At 40.6% G+C, this 18696-nt stretch overlaps 1 protein-coding gene across 1 annotated transcript in view; it reads left to right on the forward strand.

Annotated features, from left to right (window-relative positions):
- The window catches only part of ITGA9 (integrin subunit alpha 9), a 212176-nt gene that overhangs the window by 101243 nt on the left and 92237 nt on the right, over positions 1–18696 (forward strand). The window contains exons 16-17 of the mRNA XM_058803423.1: positions 817–972; positions 13581–13657. Of these exons, the coding sequence (XP_058659406.1) occupies positions 817–972; positions 13581–13657 (233 nt within the window). The remainder of the gene's footprint in view (positions 1–816; positions 973–13580; positions 13658–18696) is intronic.

Genomic DNA, 18696 nt, shown 5'->3' on the forward strand with positions numbered 1-18696 from the left:
GCACTTTGTCCTGGCACAGCAGTCTGGATTTAGGCATTGTATGTTATGACAAATTTTATGGCTTGGGTTTCAGCAACAAGAAAAGGTGATCCTTTTGTCTCATCAGCCAGATAATACAGCACCATTCTATACACCTGGTATGAAGCCTACAATAAGCAAGTAAAGAAACTGAAAAACTTTCTTCTTTTACAAACTGAAAGTGTTACTGTGCTGAAGATGGGGGAAACTGTAAATTTTGCTTTGAGAAACATAATGGAAGATGGATTTTCTTGCCCTCTATGTCTCTAACCCTATTTTATTGCCACACTAGTACCTTTATTAATCCATTCATTTCAGTGATATGCAAAACAACAAGGGAAGATTGAGTTTTCTGTTCTTTTAATGAATGGAGCTCACAGAAGGTGATCTCAGTCAAAGTCTAGGATTTTGAAACGCCAGAGATGAAAATTATTTGATCTTTGGTTTTGCAGGAATAATTTAATTGCTTTCTATTTTTTTAAAGAAAAGATTTTAATTGATAACCACTTGATTTATAGGTGGGCAAAATATTCCACTGCTTTTGTGTATTGACGAGTAGATCCCAAAAGAGTAACTTAAAAAAAAAAATTAAGCTTCTGACTTTTTCATTGTAATGTGCTTATTCCTGTTTGACCTGGAGAAAGATAAAGGAAGTAGACAAACCTCTCTGCAGTGTTGAATCTGGTTTAATTGCATGTTTAATTAAATGATCTTGTTTAATTGAATGTATAATTGTTGTAGATAGAAACTTGCTTGGCTATATGCATAGGTGAAATACGTGTTTGTCTTCTTGTACAGAAAAGAGTCGAGGACGTCATCTCTCCAATTGTATTTGAAGCATCATACAGCCTTGGGGAACATGTGATAGAAAGAGGAAAAGAGGACAAGGAACTAACTGCTCTGAAGCCCATTCTTCGCTGGAAGAAAGGACAAAAGATAGCACAAAGGAATCAGGTCAGATTTGGACTACATTATTTCCCAAGAAGGCCTGTGGCTGAACTTAGAGCAGAGATGGCTCTAAAAGTGGGTTTCCAAGCTCTGGGTCATTTGCACACAGTAGCCTTTTTGTACAATCTTTACTATTGCTAACTTCAGTGCTGCTCTGTGACGTAGTAAAGGCTTGTGCGTCCAAGGCTGGGCAGCACAAAGTGAGGTCACTTTCTTGTTTCAGGGTGTTTGGGCTGGGAAGGGAAAGATGAGAAAGGTCCTACTCCTTCTGGTTCTTTCCTTAATGTAGGAAGTTCTTGTGAAAGGCTTGGGCCTGGCCTTCTTTCCAGGTTAAGCCTTTGTTAGTGCAGAAGGAGACACGAGAACTGTCTGAGGGGAGAACAGTGGGCAGAATTTGGCAGATCGAACTATCCTCTTTTCTTGAGGACTTTACACATCCAGTCATGTGGCAAGAGAAACCTGCTCCTGCTGTTATTTTAGAACCTAAAATAGGATGGTTTCATTTCCCCTCCACTGCCCTCCCTTCCCCTGCCCTCCCCTCCTCATTTCTTAGCTATGAGAAGTCTGTCTGGAGTAGATGGTTAGATCTGGTTTTTAACCTTAACAAATTAATTTTCTATTGATACGATAGCATCATCATCTATAGCATTACTTTCTGATTCTGCTCATAAGGCCCCTGAATGCTACTTAAAAAATAGTAACTCAAACATTTTATTTGCTTCACTATATAATCAAGTGCTTTGAACTGTATTTGGTTATAATCCTTGCCCTCTATAGGCATGAATTTTTATTCAAGTTGCTTTATTTTTATAAATTTATGAACGAAAGATGCATTAAAGAATTACTTGTTTTTATGAAGAGGGATTGTGGGGCTGTTGTGTATATGAATTTTGTGTTGTTGCAACAATATGATGGGAATTTATAGAGAACTTTGGAACTTTAACACTGCTGTAAACCTGAATGTTACATGAACAAAGCTTCTTGTATTTTTCATTAGTGAGCTTAAACTCAAAAGATCACATCTTGCCCTGCAGGTGAGTCTCAGACTGATGTTAAAGTACCTAAATACTGAGATTATACAGCAGGAACAAAAATACTTTGGGAATTTCTCTACTTGTTTTCTTTTGCAATTTGGATGGGAGGGAACCAGTTTAACAATCCCTATTCATTTGTTTTCCAGATGTTGTTCAATTAGATTAGTAAGAAAAGGATTTTGACACTGGGTACGCTGGCAAGTGTCCTTTCAGCCAAGGATGTGAAAAGAGCTTCAGAGTTAGTGTGGCAGTCATAGTAACAAAGCCCTTATAAAGTAGCCTCAAGGCATGGTGCTGGAGCCCTCAAAAACTAAGTTCATGGGAAAACTGGAATGTAATGTTCTCTCTCATAGAAATCTTGTAAGTCAAAATAGTTTTAAAAGGCCAAAAGGGACAATAGGAGCCAGAATTATTGTAATAAAGGGTTTACATTTTCAAAGAATCTAATGATTATGAAGGAACCTTACATTTTGGAAGTCCAGTTCAAGATTCTAGTGTTTTCTGTTTTCAGAGGATACGGTATAGGTGAGGTCAGGAAAACAAAATTAATGTTAATGTAAATACTAATGTCTTTAAATATAGCTAGTTTTGTGTTATTTTCAAAAGCCCTGGATCTTGCTGATCCAGAAGTGACTTTCCATTAGCAACAAAGAGGCTACGCATTTATTTTCATATATTCACTGTATAAATACATGTTAACCAAGAAGGAGAAAGCTATCCTGCTGAATACAGTGGGGATTTGTTCTTAGTAGTATCCAGTAATGGATCTTACAGTTTGAAATGTGATAGGCTAGAATTCTGCCTGTTCTAAATACTGTAATAAAATCACCAGCTACTATGTGGGTGGAGATACCACTTTGTTTTAGGAAAATATTCTCAGTTGATTTAGTTGTGTCACTGTCTCCAGGACTTTGTGAGTGCCAAAACTGTTTGTTAGTTAAAAGAAGAGATAGAAAATGTCCACAGCCTTCTCTTCCTACTATGCCACTGACTTACAGTGAAAATTTGTGCCCAGTGTTGCACTTCTGGATGAATGAGACTGGATGTTTCTTGGATGAACTTCACCTTTTTAAAGCAGGGGTCTGTTTTTTGAAATACTTGTGTCTGAAAAGCTGGTTAAATAAATTAATTAGCTTGGTTGGCTAATTAATGAGAGAGTATAGAAGGATTTTCATGGAGTTGATTTATGAACAGTGATCTTTGGTTTGCTGCACAAATAATGCCATTCTGCATTTTAAAACACACACATGCATTTCAATCTCAAACTGAGAACAACAAAATTACAGATCTGGACAGGGTGAAATGCAGTGTCCATACACACAACATGGTCCAGGTTTGTCAGTGGTGTCTTCTCCAGAGCAGAGATCCCTGTGTTCCTTCTTGAGTCAGGTCATGTCACAGTCTGCTAGCTGAGCTGTGCCCATGACATTTCTTGGCATTGGAATGACATCTTTATTCTGGCAAGCTGTTGAAATTGCTCTTGGTGTGATTTTAACCTATGCCAACTACTGCATTCCTAGGCATCAGTCAGGAGTTAGGATGCTCCTGTCTTGGAGGCAAGGACAATTCAGTTTACTGATGCAACTGAAGAACTTAGTACAGCTGTCAGTACTTGGGTAGGTGGTACATTTGAAGATTAATTGACTTATACCTAGGCATATTGGAAGTCCTTGGAAGACTGCAGGGATCAGTCTAATTTCCATGTTCCATATCAAATAGCTTGGCCACAAAATTCCTTCCTCCTTGGCAGGGCAAGCTCCCAAATTATCTTTTGCATTTATTCTTGCAGAGATTATGGGCCACCCTTCCTGCCTAATTGCAATTGTTTTCTCTTTGGTTGGAGTGGGATTGCTGAAAGCAATTTATATTCTTCCCCCTGTCATCCCTTCAGTGGCGTCTCTTCTGCTCTCAATGAGTTTGGTCAGCTGAAATAATGGACAAATGACTGTATTTGGCTTAGATGGCTTGACAAGTGGCAGTGTGTTAGTCAGAGTCTTCCACTCAGCAAAACGGATGAATTCCCCTGTAGTTCTCCTCAGCTGAAAAAGTTTGGTTTACAGTCTTTCTCAGCCTATAGCACTGCATGGGTTGTTGTGACCAAGGTGCAGAACCCCGAACTGGTCTTGTTAAACCTCAAACCATTGGCCTCAACCCATTGATCCAAATCTAGATGCAGAGCTCTCCTACTTTCTAGCAGATCAACACTCACACCCAACTTGCTGTCCACAAACTTACTGAGGGTGCATTTGATCCCCTTATCCAGATCATCAATAACCATATTTAACAGGACTAGTCCCAGTAGTGGAGACCTGGGGAACCCCACTAGTGTCTGGCCATTGATTGCTTACAGCACCATTCACCACCACTCTCTGGGCCCAGCCACCCACCCAGTTCTTAACACAGCAAAGAGTGCACCTGTCCAAGCCACAGGCTGCCAGCTTCTCCAGGAGAAAGTTGTGGGAGATGGTGTCAGAGGCTTTGCTGAAGTCCAGGTAGACAACATCCACAGCCTTTCCCACATCCACCAAGTGGGTCACCTGATCATAAAAGGAGATCAGGCTGGTTAGGCAGGGCCTGCCCCTCCTAAACCTATGTTGGCTGGGCCTAATCCCCTGGTTGTCCAGTATGTGCCATGTGATCGTTGCCATTTTCCTAACTTGCTGGAAATTAAACTTGAGATGATTTTACTAAAGAGGTAATATAAGAGCAGATCTTTATTTGAAGGTTTTCAGAGGCAGTTATGGAAAGATGTCCAGATAAGCCCACCCCACAGAGATGAGTACATATTTATAGGTTTTAGGAAATTAGAATGATTGATTAAAAGCACCCGTTAGGAGGACAAGTGGTGATTCAATTCCTCCCAGGTCAAGCCCCTTCTCTGGAGCACCGCCTTGTTACTAGCTGTACTTAGTTTATGAAATGTATCTCAGAGTTGTTTTCGGCCTTGGTTTCCAGGAAAAACCAAGATAGCACGGGGGCTTTGCACCTCTCAGGGCTTGGAGCTCTGGAATTTGTTTTGACTTCCTGTCTAGGGAAAGGCCATGGAAAATTACTGGGAAAACTAACTACTAGTACAGTAGGCTACAGAGGTACAAATACATGAGCGAAGAATACAGAGAACATAGAAAAACCCTAACTGGCATGATGATCACACTCAATATGATCAGTTCCATAATTGTGTCAGGCATCGAGATCAGGCTAGCAGGCCTGTCGTTTCCTGGATCCTCCTTCTGGCCTTGTTATGGATGTGCATCACATTGTCCAGCTTCCAGTCACCTGGGGCCTCCCCAATTAGCCAGGACTGATGGTAAATGATGGAGAGCAGCTCTTCTACAGCTTCCTCATCAGCCTAGGATGGATCCCATCTGGTCCCATAGACTTGTGAGTATCAAAGTGGCTCAGCACATCCCTGACTGCTTCCTTTTGGACTACAGGGGATCAATTCTGCTTCCTGTCTCTGTCTACCACCTTTGGGATCTGGTTGCCTTACTGTTAAAGAATGATGAAAAGAAGGCGTTAGGTACCTCAGCTTTTTCCTCATCCTTGGTGACTACGATCCCCTCACATCCAATAAAGAATGGTGATTTTCATTGGCCCTCCTTTTGTTGTTCATGTATTTATAAAAAACATTTCTATTATCTTTTACAGCAGTGGCCAGATTAAGTTCTAGCTGAGCTTTCACCTGTCTGATTTTCTTTCTACATGGTGTAACAACATTCATATACCCTTCCTGACTGCCACTTCTTCCAAAGGTCATAAACCCAAGTTCCAGTGAAAGCTCCATGTTCAGCCAGGCTGTTCTTCTTCCCCAGTTCATCTTTGGGCACATAGGGAAGGTGTTTCCCGAAACCTTTAAGACTTCCTTCTTAAAGTATGTCCAGCTTTCCTGGACTCCCTTCTTATTAAGGATTGTTTTCTAGGGGACTCTCTGAACCAGTGTCCTGAACAGGCCAAAGTCCAGCCTCCTGAAGTCCAAGGTGGAGGTTTTGTTGACCCCTTCCTTACTTCACCAAGAATTGAATACTCCATTATGTCATGGTCACTGTGCCAAAAATGTCATCTGCCCCCCACCTCTCCCACCAGCCCTTCTGTTTGTAAAAAGCAGGTCTAGCAGGGTCCACCCCTTGCTAAGTTCACTCACCAGTTGTGTCAGAAGTTGTCTTCCACACACTCGAGAAACCTTCTAGACTGCCTCTTCTCCACTGTGTTGAGCTTCCAGCAGACATCCCACAAGTTACTCTCCCACAAGAACAAGGGTTAGCAATTGTGACACATCAGCCAGAGGCTTACAGAATAGTTCATCCATCCCTTCATCCCAGCTGGGTTGTCTATAATAGACTCCTACAGGATGTCTGTGTTGTTGGCCTTCCCCCTGCTTATTACCCACAGATACTCAACCTTGTCATCATTATCCTTGATAGACAGTTGAAAGATTGCTTAATGTACAGAGCCACACCATCAACTCTTTCTCCCTGCCTCTCACAGAATCATAAATTCGTCAAGGTTGGAAGAGACCTTTAAGATCAAGTCCAGCAATCAACCCAGTACTATCACTGCAACCCCTAAACCACTGAACAACATCAGTTTACTAAACAACACCAGTGCCAGATCCAGATCCAGAGGTGTTCTTAAACACCTCCAGGGATGGTGACTCCATCAGAGTCCTGGGCAACCTTTTCCAATGCCTGACCACCCTTTTACTAATATCTAATCTGAATTTCATCTGTCTCAGCTTAAGGACATTTCCACTGCAGGCACAGTAGAAGAGATTGGCCCCCACCTCACTACAGCCTCCTTTCACGTAGTTGTAGAGACCAATGAGGTCCCTCCTGAGCCCCTCATCTCAACAAACCCAGCCCCTCAGCCATTCCTCATAAAACACTTTTTCCAGACCTTTCACAAGCCTTGTTGCCCTTCCTTGAAGACGCTCAGGCATTTCAATGTCCTTTTTAAAGTGACACGCCCAGAACTGAACACAGTACTCGAGGTGTGGCTTCCCCAGTGCCCAGTACAGGAGGGTGATCTCTGCCCTGGTCCTGCTGGCCTCACTGTTCTTCATACAGGCCAGGATCCATTGATCTTCTTGGCCACTGGGCACACTGCTGGCTCATATTGAGCATCCTCTGGTCCCTTTCTGCTGAACAGCTCTTGAGCCACTCTTCCCCAATCTTCTCTTGCTCCAAGCCTGCAAGGGCTTGCTGGAACACAAATGCAGGATCCAGCACTTCCCCTTATTGAACCTCATACTCGTTTCCTCAGCCCATTGATTGAGTCTGTCCCTGTCTATCTGCAGAGAGCAGATCAACCCTCTCACCCAATTTGATGTGTCCTGCAAATTTACTGAGGGTACACTCTATGCCCTCATCCAGATCACCAATAACTATTTTCAAAAGGACCAGCCCTAAAACTGAGCCCCAGGGAACACCACTAGTGACTGGCCACCAACTGGATTTAGCTTCATTCATCGTAAGTCTCTGGATCCAGCTGTACAGCCAGGTTTTTACCTATTGAAGATCCACCTTCTGAAGTACTTGTAGCCATGAATTGCATCACTCCAGTCTTGTGAGTCATCCCACTTCACTTCCATGATGGCAATTGCATCATAGCTTTCCTGCTGCACAGTGGCCTCCAGCTTCTCTTGTGTGATATGATACTGTGTGCATTGGTGTAGGTGCACTTCAGCTGGGCTACTGATTTCACCCTAATGAGCCTGGTCTTATTCCCTTCCACCTTCAAACCTAGTGCTTTGATGAAGTCTGTGTGGAGCTCAGGGAGCTTGATAGCTAACCTTTATCCCCTGCTCATGCAGTACCAGTACATTGGTTTCACTCCCCTACTATTCCTGCCTTTGTCATGTGTGTTCACTCTACCACTCAGTTAGGAGTATTGTGGAAATCATGTATTCTCATTTCAGTCAGAACATCTGATGAAATCCTGTAATGTCTTTCACATAATAATAATTTTTCACATAATAATAATTGGTCTTCTAGTGGGCATTTAAATCAGCCACTTTGGCTCAGCAGCATATATAAATGGACTGTTTCCATGAGTAGTATAGTAAAGCATGGGATACCTCAAAAAACTCAGTCTATATTTCTTTTTCTGTGGTGAGTAGACATGTAGGTAATAACTTTATTTTTCAGGCAACTTGAAGGTTTAAAATCAAAATAAATTCAGGTCTAAAATTAAGCTCCTGTATCGATACTTAGGCACATTGATGTAATTGGTTTGTAAAGCTATAAACAGAAAATACTTCCTAGAAAAGTTAGTGAGAGTTGCTTATAGCTCAGCATTTGAAAATTGGATCATATATCCTGGTTTCTAAATAAGAGCCAGGAACTCAGCTTCACCAGATAACGTGTATAATCAGATCACATCAATATCTAAAAACTAAAGAATTATTAGAATGACAAGCCCCCTTATTGAATTGGTTTTGTGTTACTAGCATGATCTAATTGCTAAGTCATCTCTGCACATACCGCAGGGTTGGTGACAATTTACTGGAAATCAGTGTAGAGATTGAAGTACTGTGTTCTTATTCCTGATTATTTTGCATAGCGTAGGTATTCCTGCAGAAGCCCATGGCACAGTTTATGAAATTAAAGGAATGGATCCTCAAATACCAAAGGCCAGCTCTGCCATTTTTAAGGGATGTCATCTCAACCTTTTGTAGACTGATGTGTGAGGAAGCTGCTAAATGTCTGATCTAGAGTGAATCACTGTTCTCTTATCCAGTCCATAAAATGACATGTTTTCAAGGGTACTTTTGAGAATTCTGTTTCTCTCCCTTCTCTTCAAATACTGACGTTCAGCTGTTGCTTTTCCTTTCTGTGAAAGCATAGGCAGAACTCTTATAAGAATAGTGCTGGAAACCTCTCTAACTCTTGATAATTCAGTTTGGCTACAACCTGAAATTTCCATGTGCTTTCCTGAATTTTGGTAGGTTGGATATTTTGAAAAGCTTTTCCCCCCCCCTTAATTTATTGAAAGACATCCAGTATTTTCTGTGGACTGGAGTGGCACAGAGAATACTTTATTTTTTATGTTTCCTGTTCTCTTCTCTACTTCCAGAAACATAGGTTTGTTTAATTTTAGATAGCCATTGAAAGACAGTGAAGCAGTTCAGTAAGCCTGGTAAGAAATCATAGATCACCTTCCTCAGAGCACAGAACTCTGATCATTAGGCTGAAGCCAGGTTCCTTCTTACTTCTTTTACCTCCCGTCAGCTTTCAGTAGAGTCCACTACCAGCAAGAAGGGAAAGGAGTATATCTACATGCCCAATACCCAGCAGCTTTATGCTTAGGATGGCTTAGGATGCAGGAACTAGAGATTTATCCCTCTGCTACTTTCTCTTACATTTACCCCTGGCCTTTACCACAAAATGTGGAATTTGGTACTTATGCTTCTCTTCAAGAGGGATAAAGGAAAAAAGATACTTGCTCTGAGACCCTGATCTCCCTATGTAGACATATTCCCTTCCTGATCAGCTCTAGATCTCTCCTTACTGTAGGTTTGATTGTGTTCAGATGTGTATATTCACTTTTTATAATGACTATAATGTGTATAACTGTGTATATACACAGTTATAATCACTTTAATGTAGGCTTCTTGGCTTACCCTCTGGAGGACGTGGGTGCCATAAATCTTTCCTGACCCCTCAGGGAGATACCTGTCACATTAATGAACCCAAGGAGCATAATCTTTTTTACTTAGAAAAGTTGCCATGCAGACTTTGAGAAAACTGTGTTTGTCAGGAAGGTTTGGTGACTTGGTGGGAACTGCTCTGGAACAATTTCCCAAAGCGGCTGGGTTCTGTGCAGCAGTGGAGAGAGTGCAGACAGGAATCGTGAACCCTGGCAATGCTGGGTTTTGTCTCTGGTTTGCTGAACATCTGGTGACAGCAGGAAGTCAGAGAGACTCACTGAGAATGAACTTTACACTAGTTTTGTGTTTATACAGTGGTGATGTGTCCTAGAAGCATTGAGGTTATCCTGTCCCTGTTACTGGGCACACAAACACCTATTTTTCATGTGAAAATGCTAGACAACTCTTGAGATAAGAGATGCAGCTGTGTTTCTCATGGCAATTTTTGCCCTGATCTCCACCCCTCACCTCGTACTCCTCATTTTTTCATGTATGTATTTCTTATGTAAGGAAGCTTTCTGGCCATCTCTATATATATTCAAATCTGTGAGGCCCTTGGTACAATGTTAGTGGAATACAATTAAATTCATAAAACCACTGTTCAGAATTGCTCCTCTTCACTTTGGGTAACAGTAACGGCAAAAATTATGAGCTGCTTCCACAGTTAGTTTCATCCTACTTCCTTTTCAATTGTGAATAACACATAGAACCCATAGATTACCTTCTTCAACAATTTTAATATTTAAAGACCTCTATAAATCCTCAAAGCTGGTATTGTAAAGATGCAATCACTTTAAAGATTGCTTGGAGTTAAAATTAGTGGTAATGCTGTAGTAGGCTCTGCACCATATCCCAGGAATGGACTCCTGCTCCAACAACATGCAGTTAGGTACAGTTTCTGGCCCAAAGAAATTGCAGCTCAAGTAGACCATATAAGGGCACAGTAACAATCTACAAGTATTTTCACAAATGCTATGATGCCTTAAACTGTGTTTACTTCTTAATTGTTTGGGAGGAATTTAAACAGCGAGGAATTAGTCAACCTGAAAGGTAGAAGTGTCAGAAGGGTGGGGAAGAAAAGGCTCATGTTAGCAGAGAAGAAAATGGAGGAAATAGACTGTGAGGAGCTGGAGACTCAAGACTGTAGAAGACATATCAAAAGGGAAGGTGGAGTAGAGTCCAGGAAGACCAGGGAAATAGTGGAAAATAGCAAAACAGTTCACAGATGTTATTAACCTGGAACTGAGCTGCTGAATCAATTATGCCTGCATCCGTGTGTCCTAGGAGCCTGTTGGACTGGAAATCCAGACCAGCCAGCTGCTTTGAGGTGAGAGAGCTCCCCCAAACCTGAACAGGTTAAAGATTCTCCACAATGATTTCTCAGCAAATGATTCACTCCTACACAGCTACAGATCTTGGAACTCAGCATCCTTAATTTCTTTCTCCCAACCCAGTGTTGTGTAGAAACCTGAGTATCTATGACAAGGAAACACTCCCAATGCATTTCAAAGTAGCTGGCTCTCTTGTACATAATATGCTGGAAGAGATACATTCTCAGCGATTTTAGAAAATGAAGTATTTGTTCATTCTTTCTGAGTTATGGTAACTACAGATTTAGTAAGAAAATTCCAGGATTATTAAATAATTGCTTAAATGTACTTACAGTATTTTCTACTTTGAAAAGAACAGATAATTTCTTTGATTGATGTTCACTTTGCCAAGATTTCTGCAATTCAAACAGAGAAACTGACAGGCTAGAATTTTTTTACAGTTTATTATCCTTTCTCCTCTGAGGCTTACCAGCAGTCTTTCCTATGTGAAACTACTACAGTGATTTGAGGATCAATTCTGAGGACTTTTGAAACTATACCTCTGAAATTTGAGAGGGAAGCCTAGTGCCAATTCTTGTCTCATGATTTATTCTTGTCCTTTGATTGTGGCACTCTTTATTAAGGACGAAGAGTAAGTTTTGTTTCTAAATCCCCAAAGAATTTCACTTCTGAGATTCTAAGAAAGTAAAAGGTAGGTAAGAAAAATGAAAAATCAAAGTAAATAGCCCAGATCAGCTGGCCACCTTCCACCTTTCTGCTTTTGAAACACTGTACAACCTACAGCACAGTTTGATATCTGTTATCAAACTGATGCCTTAAAGAACTTAGAAATAAAACAATACACTTTCAAGACAATATTAATATAGGAGGTAATATAAAGGCTGATCTTCATTGGAGGCCTCCAGGAGCAGGTATAGAAAATGCCCACCCCCACACAGGGTAAAAGCAGTTTTATAAGTTTAGCAAATTAGGATAACTAACAAAAATCTCCAATTAGAGACAGAAGTGATAAAGTAGTTCCCACTTAGTTCAACTCTTTTCTAAATCCCCCCCCTCCCTTAGATAGGAGCTAAACTATTTTTATGAAAATGTGTCTTGAAGAGCTGGTTTCAAACTTGGCTCCTAGGAAGAACCAAGACAGGCTAGGGGCCCTGGATGCCCCAGCTTGGAGCACCTGGAATGTATTTTCCCTGCCTATCAGGGAAAAAGGGAGGGAAAAGTACTGGAGCTAGCTAGGAACTATATAACTATACAACAATAGTTATATATTAAGCTATTAATATATTTTAAGGTAATATAGAAGCAAAAGGCAAAATTCATTTGGGCATCACAACAATTAACTTCATAAACATCCACTCCTTTTTAGTGAGCTCACACAGCCTAGAAAAAGGAGAACAAACTGCCTGCTTAGTCAAGTACCTTCCTGGAAAGCAAAGGACTAGAACTGTCTATTCCCTCTGGGCTTAAGATTCAAGTCTTTTTCCAGTCCTGATATAGTTGGGCAGAGCTCTTAAAAAATGTACTAACTCAGTATGGTTGGCATTTTTTTGCCTTCTCAATCTCTCCAACCCAATCTGATTGTTGTGTGTATCCTGCACACATTTTCTTGTCCTTGTGTTTATGATTGGAATATATTTACTTTGGTAATAACAGTCATGAAGCCTGTAGAAAGGAACATTCAATTTAAAGGAAGGGATAAGTGGATTGTCAGGTTTCCTAGCTGAACAGTGTTGGCAACATTCATATTGGGTATTTGAATATTTGGTAGGATGAAGAGCATTATACCTCTGAAAGAATGAATCTTCCAGCCTGAAAAGTCTAGCCCTATGTTTAGAAAGGTATTGGTCTGTGGTCTAAACAGCAGGGGGAAGTAACAATGAAAGTAACCATGATCTAAATGGCATATTGGTTTCTTCAATGCAAGGAGCATGTTCCTGTTCTTTTCTTCCACTTTCTGGTGGCTGTCTCGTTTAACCATGGTAAACTACCGCTGCTTAAATAGTATGCCCATAGGTTGTCCTTTCATTGTTCCTAGCTTTATCAATCTGTTACATCTCCTCAGTATTACCAGAGTTCACAAGGTTGACAACGGTTCCATTATGTGAGACTATTGCTGATACGTAATAACAGTCTTTGTAATTTTCTACTGCTTGCATGATGGCAGAAATGTTTCCTGCCATATATCAAATCTGGGGAAAATGTTTGCTGTATGAGTTCCTTACTTGCAATCCTTAGGACTGAAAATAGTTTCATAAATACTTCATATTCTGTTTCAATTTTTTATCTACATAGCTGGGGGAGACAAGAATTCCAGAAACATGGTATTAGCAGTTACTTCTGTCAGATGAGAAGGGAGAATGGATTGAAGAAAACCTCTGAGAGAGAGTCTGGATTTGATGAAACTTCTTGTTCAGTTAGAAGATAATAAAACCAGTTCTGACAAAGATAAGATTTGCCTCAACTTGAATTTCTTTAACACTCACACCATATGTCCCTGTATCCCAGATTTTGGTCTTGCATTTATTTCGCCCAAGCATGTTCCTTCTTTGAATTTTGATCTTGCTCTTTTCATGTTTTAACAGTTCTTTCCTCTATTTTTCACAGACTGTTTTTGAGAGGAACTGTCAATCTGATGACTGTGCTGCTGATTTGAAACTTCAGGGTAAATTATTGCTATCTGGGTGAGTAGGTGAACTTTTATTTTCTTTCTTGCACAGTAGTATGCCATTCATTTTATGTGGAATGCCATTGGAAAGTCAAAATACAAACAGAGATGTTTTAGATCCAGACTAGAAAGATGGTGACAGTGATGTCACCCTTAGTGCAAAAGATCTCATCACTTGAGATGTTCACAGAATCTGAATTCCTGTGGTGGTAGGCTCTGGTCACAAAAAGTGCAAGACACCTTCACTTTAACAGCCACAATGGACAAAAATAAAGAAAATAAATAGAATAGCAGAAAAAGACAACGAAAGTAAAGATGCATGCTCAAATCAAGTACCAATGTGGAACATGTAATTTTTCAAAAAGAATAAAATACTGTTCATGACGTGGTAGGAGTAAAACTGCCTGCAGAAAAGTTCTGTCATGCGTAAGGTTTCAAAAAACCCCTCTAACATGGCAAATTATCTTCAAACTACTGTTTTTGTTTCTCAACTTGCAGTTTTGCAAACTCTTCTAAATACTCCTCCTTTCAAATTCTTCTTATTACAACTTGGGGATGAGTGTCTGATTTCAGCTTCTTCTGGGATAATAAAGCTCATCAAATAGAGCAGGGTTGAAGTTCATGTTCTGCCTCTTGTGACCGGCGTTGTGAGTAAGGTGTGGTGGTTGGCTCACACAAATCAGGAGTTGTTGAGCGTGGTGGGGAGAGGCTCTGTTGGGGCTGGTGATTCTTTCAGCACATACCTTTCTTGTTCCAGTGTGGTATTGAATCTTTTCTGTTCTCCCTTCAATCCTGCTTGTCCTGTGAGGTGGCTGCTGGGCAGCTCTGGCTGACAGGACTGCCGGGGCATGTAGGGGAGGGTGGGTGCTTGCCCCTCGTGGGAGATGGCAGGGAGTGGGGGACACTTGTTGCTGCAAGGCCTGGCAGGGTAGCATGGCACCACCAATCAAGATGCAAGAAGAGCTCCACCAATGAAAGGCATGGCAGGACATATAAGGCCTGCTCACAAATATTAATGAATCTGATGCAATCTTGAACATATAAAAGGCAGAGACACTGCTTTGTAAGCTGAGCCTCTGGTGGGCCCGAGGAGTCATACTATGCTCCCAGCACTGTTCTCCCCCTTTGCTTTTTAATTTGAACGGGTCCTAATTAAATTTTCTTTACTCATTCCTGCCTGAGGTATGAGTCATTTATAATACTGGTGATCCTAGGAAAAAGCCTACTGTTTTTCCTGGACTCAATGTAGGGATAAATCAGACTAAAAGTGAGCATCACATGACTTCTGTTTCCTTTTTTTTTCCCCAGTATTTTTAGAGACAGAAATGCTGATGAGAGTTATTCATTTGTGTGCCAGAGATTTTGCTATTTGATGGAGAATCTGTGAAGTGCTTTGCTTGCCGGTCAGGAGAGGGAAAGACAAAAAAGAAACAACCCAAACAAAACAACAAAAATAGAAGAAATACTAGTTACAGATATGTTTAATACAGATCTACAGCATGCTGTAGTAGCACTTGGAGACAAAACTGAACCAGAGTCAAGTCTGAGAAGTTCTGGACTTTTCCAGACAGGATTGAAATCCCCATGAATGTTTTGGGGGATTGGCTAGGAGCAGGTTAGGTTACAGGCTACAAAGTCCAAGGTTTGGCTGCAGTTAGTCTGGATATTTGACTCAATTTTTGTGTTGAGCAAAATCTGTTGAGAGCTAGATAGGTGTTTGTGTGGATTAGAGAACCTAGTGAAGGATTTTGTGCCACATTTGAGGAATAAATAGCAAGGGACAAATCCTTAAACTTGTCAGTCAGTGTATAGTAACCATTGCAGTAAGAGCTGCAGTTGGGATTGGACCATTAGGCTGTTTATTTTTACAGCTGTTATTTATGTTATCTTGGCAATTTATAAGTCTCACCTGTCATAAGAGCTTAGGATATTCAAATACAGTTTCTACATTTGTATAGCATAATATTCTACAAATGCTCTCAAATTTGCTTTATTCAGTCACAACCTGAAGTCCTTTTTGAAATTAACAGGATGTTGTCAAATGTTTGTACAGTAGGGGCTTTCCTTAGCCCTTTAGCTAAAGGGCTCTGTAAGCTTCGTTTATTAAGAAATAGCACAATAAATGTCTCTTACTAAAACATATTCTTGTTATTATTGCATATAAAATTACCAAGAAACATGCTATGGATTCTGATTTTAAACAAGTGCTGTCTTGAATTTTTCCAGCCCCATGTGTTTCATGCAAAATAATCCTATCACAATTTTTCCACATTATTCTTGATTATGGTAAGTGTGTTCAGAAAGCAAATTTTTTTTAAGGGGCAAAAAACATGACTCATTTATTACTATCTGCACAAAACATTTGACTTCACTGTTGGAAAGGTTATGTTAATACCTTTGTCTAAATAATCACCTAAATTTGGTGGACTTATTCTCAGAAAGGGAGCGATTAATGCTGCACAGATACACTGAATTGAAATAAACAGGAAGTTTATAGGAAGGCAGTGGTAAGTTTTATCTCTCAAGTCTGCTGCAGCTTTTTGAAAATTCACTGGACCTGTGGATAGGGTGGTTTTGTTAAGATCATCTGCTTTGGCTGGCAAAAGACTTTCTCACCAAGAAAGTAAGTTGCCCAGATCTGAGAGGAATGGTGCCCTGAGTACTACTACCTAATTAAAAGATAGTCAACAGAGAAAAAGCATAAAGAGTTGGTTTTGGTGGTGGAGAAAGCTGTGCAAGTGCTAGTGGTATTCAGCATATTCACAAATTATATGGGAAATATTGTGCAAGAATTGAAGAGCAAGATGATAACATTTGCTAATCCTATTAAACTATTCAGAGCAATGAAAGTAACAAGCAAGGAGGTATGCTTTCATGTGATTGATCTATGGATTTTACTGTTTGGGATACTGTAAATGCTGAGACTGTATATAGTAGTGAAATGGCAAATATAAAGTCTTTGAAAGCTGCAGAAATATATTAGCAAAATGCCACTCTGTACTTGTCTTGTTCTTCCATCGTCATCTTACTTTTAGACATAGTTGGACACAGGGCTCTCTGCTACATAAACTGGCTGTCCTTACACACTTTTCCTTAATTTGTAGCATGTTAGAGCCAAAAGCTGTTAAGAGTTCAAACTATACCTTGCTGTATATGGCAAGGTATAATTTTGTTCATCACTATATAAGCTTTCAAATGTGTGCTGGTTACAGCATATATGTGCACAGAAGTTAACTCAGATTACATTATCATCAAGAGAATTGTTTGCATTCTTACGAGCTCAGGAACTGCACAAGCTACTGATACAGAGTGCACCCATCATGCATTTGAATCATTAGAATTACCCAGTTCAAAGATGGCATCCAGCTCTGAAGATATGAAACCCCAGCCTGTAACCAAGCACAGCCACTCCCTCACTCTTCCTCCAGAGGGACTGGGGTAGAAAATCATAACGGTAGAAGCTAGAAAACCTGTGGGTTGAGATAAAGACAGTTTCTTACAGGAAGCAAAATCTGTGCGTGCAAACAAAGAAAACTAAGGAATTAAGTCACCACTTCCCATGGGCAGGCAGGTGTTCAGCCATCTCCAGCAGAGCAGGGCCATCACACATAACATTGACTTGGGAAGACAAATGCTGCACTCCAAGTATCTCCCCTTCCCCCTTCTTCCCCTCACTTTATATACTGAGCATAATGTTACATGGCATCATCAGTCAGGATTGCCTGCCCTACCTGTGTCTCCTCACAACCTCCCATGCCACCCCTTGCTTCCTTGCCAGCATGGCAGTATGAAAAACAGAAAAGGCCTTGGCTCTGTAAAAGTCTGGCTCAGCAGTAACAAAAATACCTCTGTATTATCAGCTCTGTGTTCTGCACAAATAAAAAACATATATAAATATAAATAAATATAAATAGTGCTGCTGGGCAAACTGAAACCCTTCACTGTGAATTCATAAGATAGGACTGTTGGGAAGCAGGTGATGATAAAAAAATGTTAAAGCCTTCTAATTTTATCTGGAAGTTTTTGCAAAGATGTAGGAAGCTAGAGATGGGATGTATTCTTCTTTTGAATGTTTCTGTTACAGTGAAAGGAGTCCTTGGTGACTTGAGTTGAAGACCAGGGTTACATGCTGTATTGGATTGAAGAAGAGTTAAGATGCATTTATTCTGGAAAGAAAAAAGGTTTGTCTTCAGTTAACAGATAAATCTCTTTAAGGCATGTGCACCTTCATTTGCATCAGTTTGCATGCAAACCCATCCCAGCTTCCTGAAGGGATTGCTGGACAAAGGAGCCAGCAATCTTGTTGCTTGTGACAGATGGTAAGCAGGGTAAAGGTCATGAACTGTGGCTTGGCCGGTTCAGACCAGAGATTTGGAAAAACCTTCTTACATAGGCAGTTCATGCTGCTCAGGAATAAGATGTGCTGAGATGGTGTGCTCTGCCATCCTGGGTTTTAGAACTAGTTTGGATAAGGTCCCCTCATTTGTTGCTGTGTTGTGTGTTGAGGAGGATCAGAACGGATTTTCCAACCTTTAGAAATCCCAACCACCTTTTCTTTAGTGTTCTGACTTTTCTTGAGGTAAATCCTCTCTGTTACATAAGAAAAACTGCTTCAACAAAATCAGCCTTTCTTCAACATGGAAATACCTGAGTAGAGAGGGTTGTGGGCATGCTCCAGCATAGTGGCTGGAAACTTGCTGGTGGGAATCTGTGCCTCTCACTGATGCCACCTCTGCCAGCAAGAATAAGCAGCTTCACAAGAGGGGTAGACTGGATCTGGCAAAGCAAACTGTGAGGATTGAACTTTCTGTGGTAGATATTATGAGCTAGTCTGTAGGAACAGCTACAGTGGTGTGTGCTAGTATTGCTACAAATGTGGTTGTAGTTGTTGGCCTGGGTTTTCTCATAGGAGTATGAGTGTTGCTAGCCTGAAACTACAGATGGCAATTAAGAATAAGGAAAAAGTGGCCATGGAGTGTGCTGGGGACCTGGTGAAGGCAGTGTTAGGAGAAACTGAAGAAGTAGAAGAGAGGCATTTCATCTTTCCAGTCATGA

Source organism: Ammospiza caudacuta, chromosome 1 (assembly GCF_027887145.1).
Source record: "Ammospiza caudacuta isolate bAmmCau1 chromosome 1, bAmmCau1.pri, whole genome shotgun sequence".
Lineage (NCBI taxonomy): Eukaryota > Metazoa > Chordata > Aves > Passeriformes > Passerellidae > Ammospiza > Ammospiza caudacuta.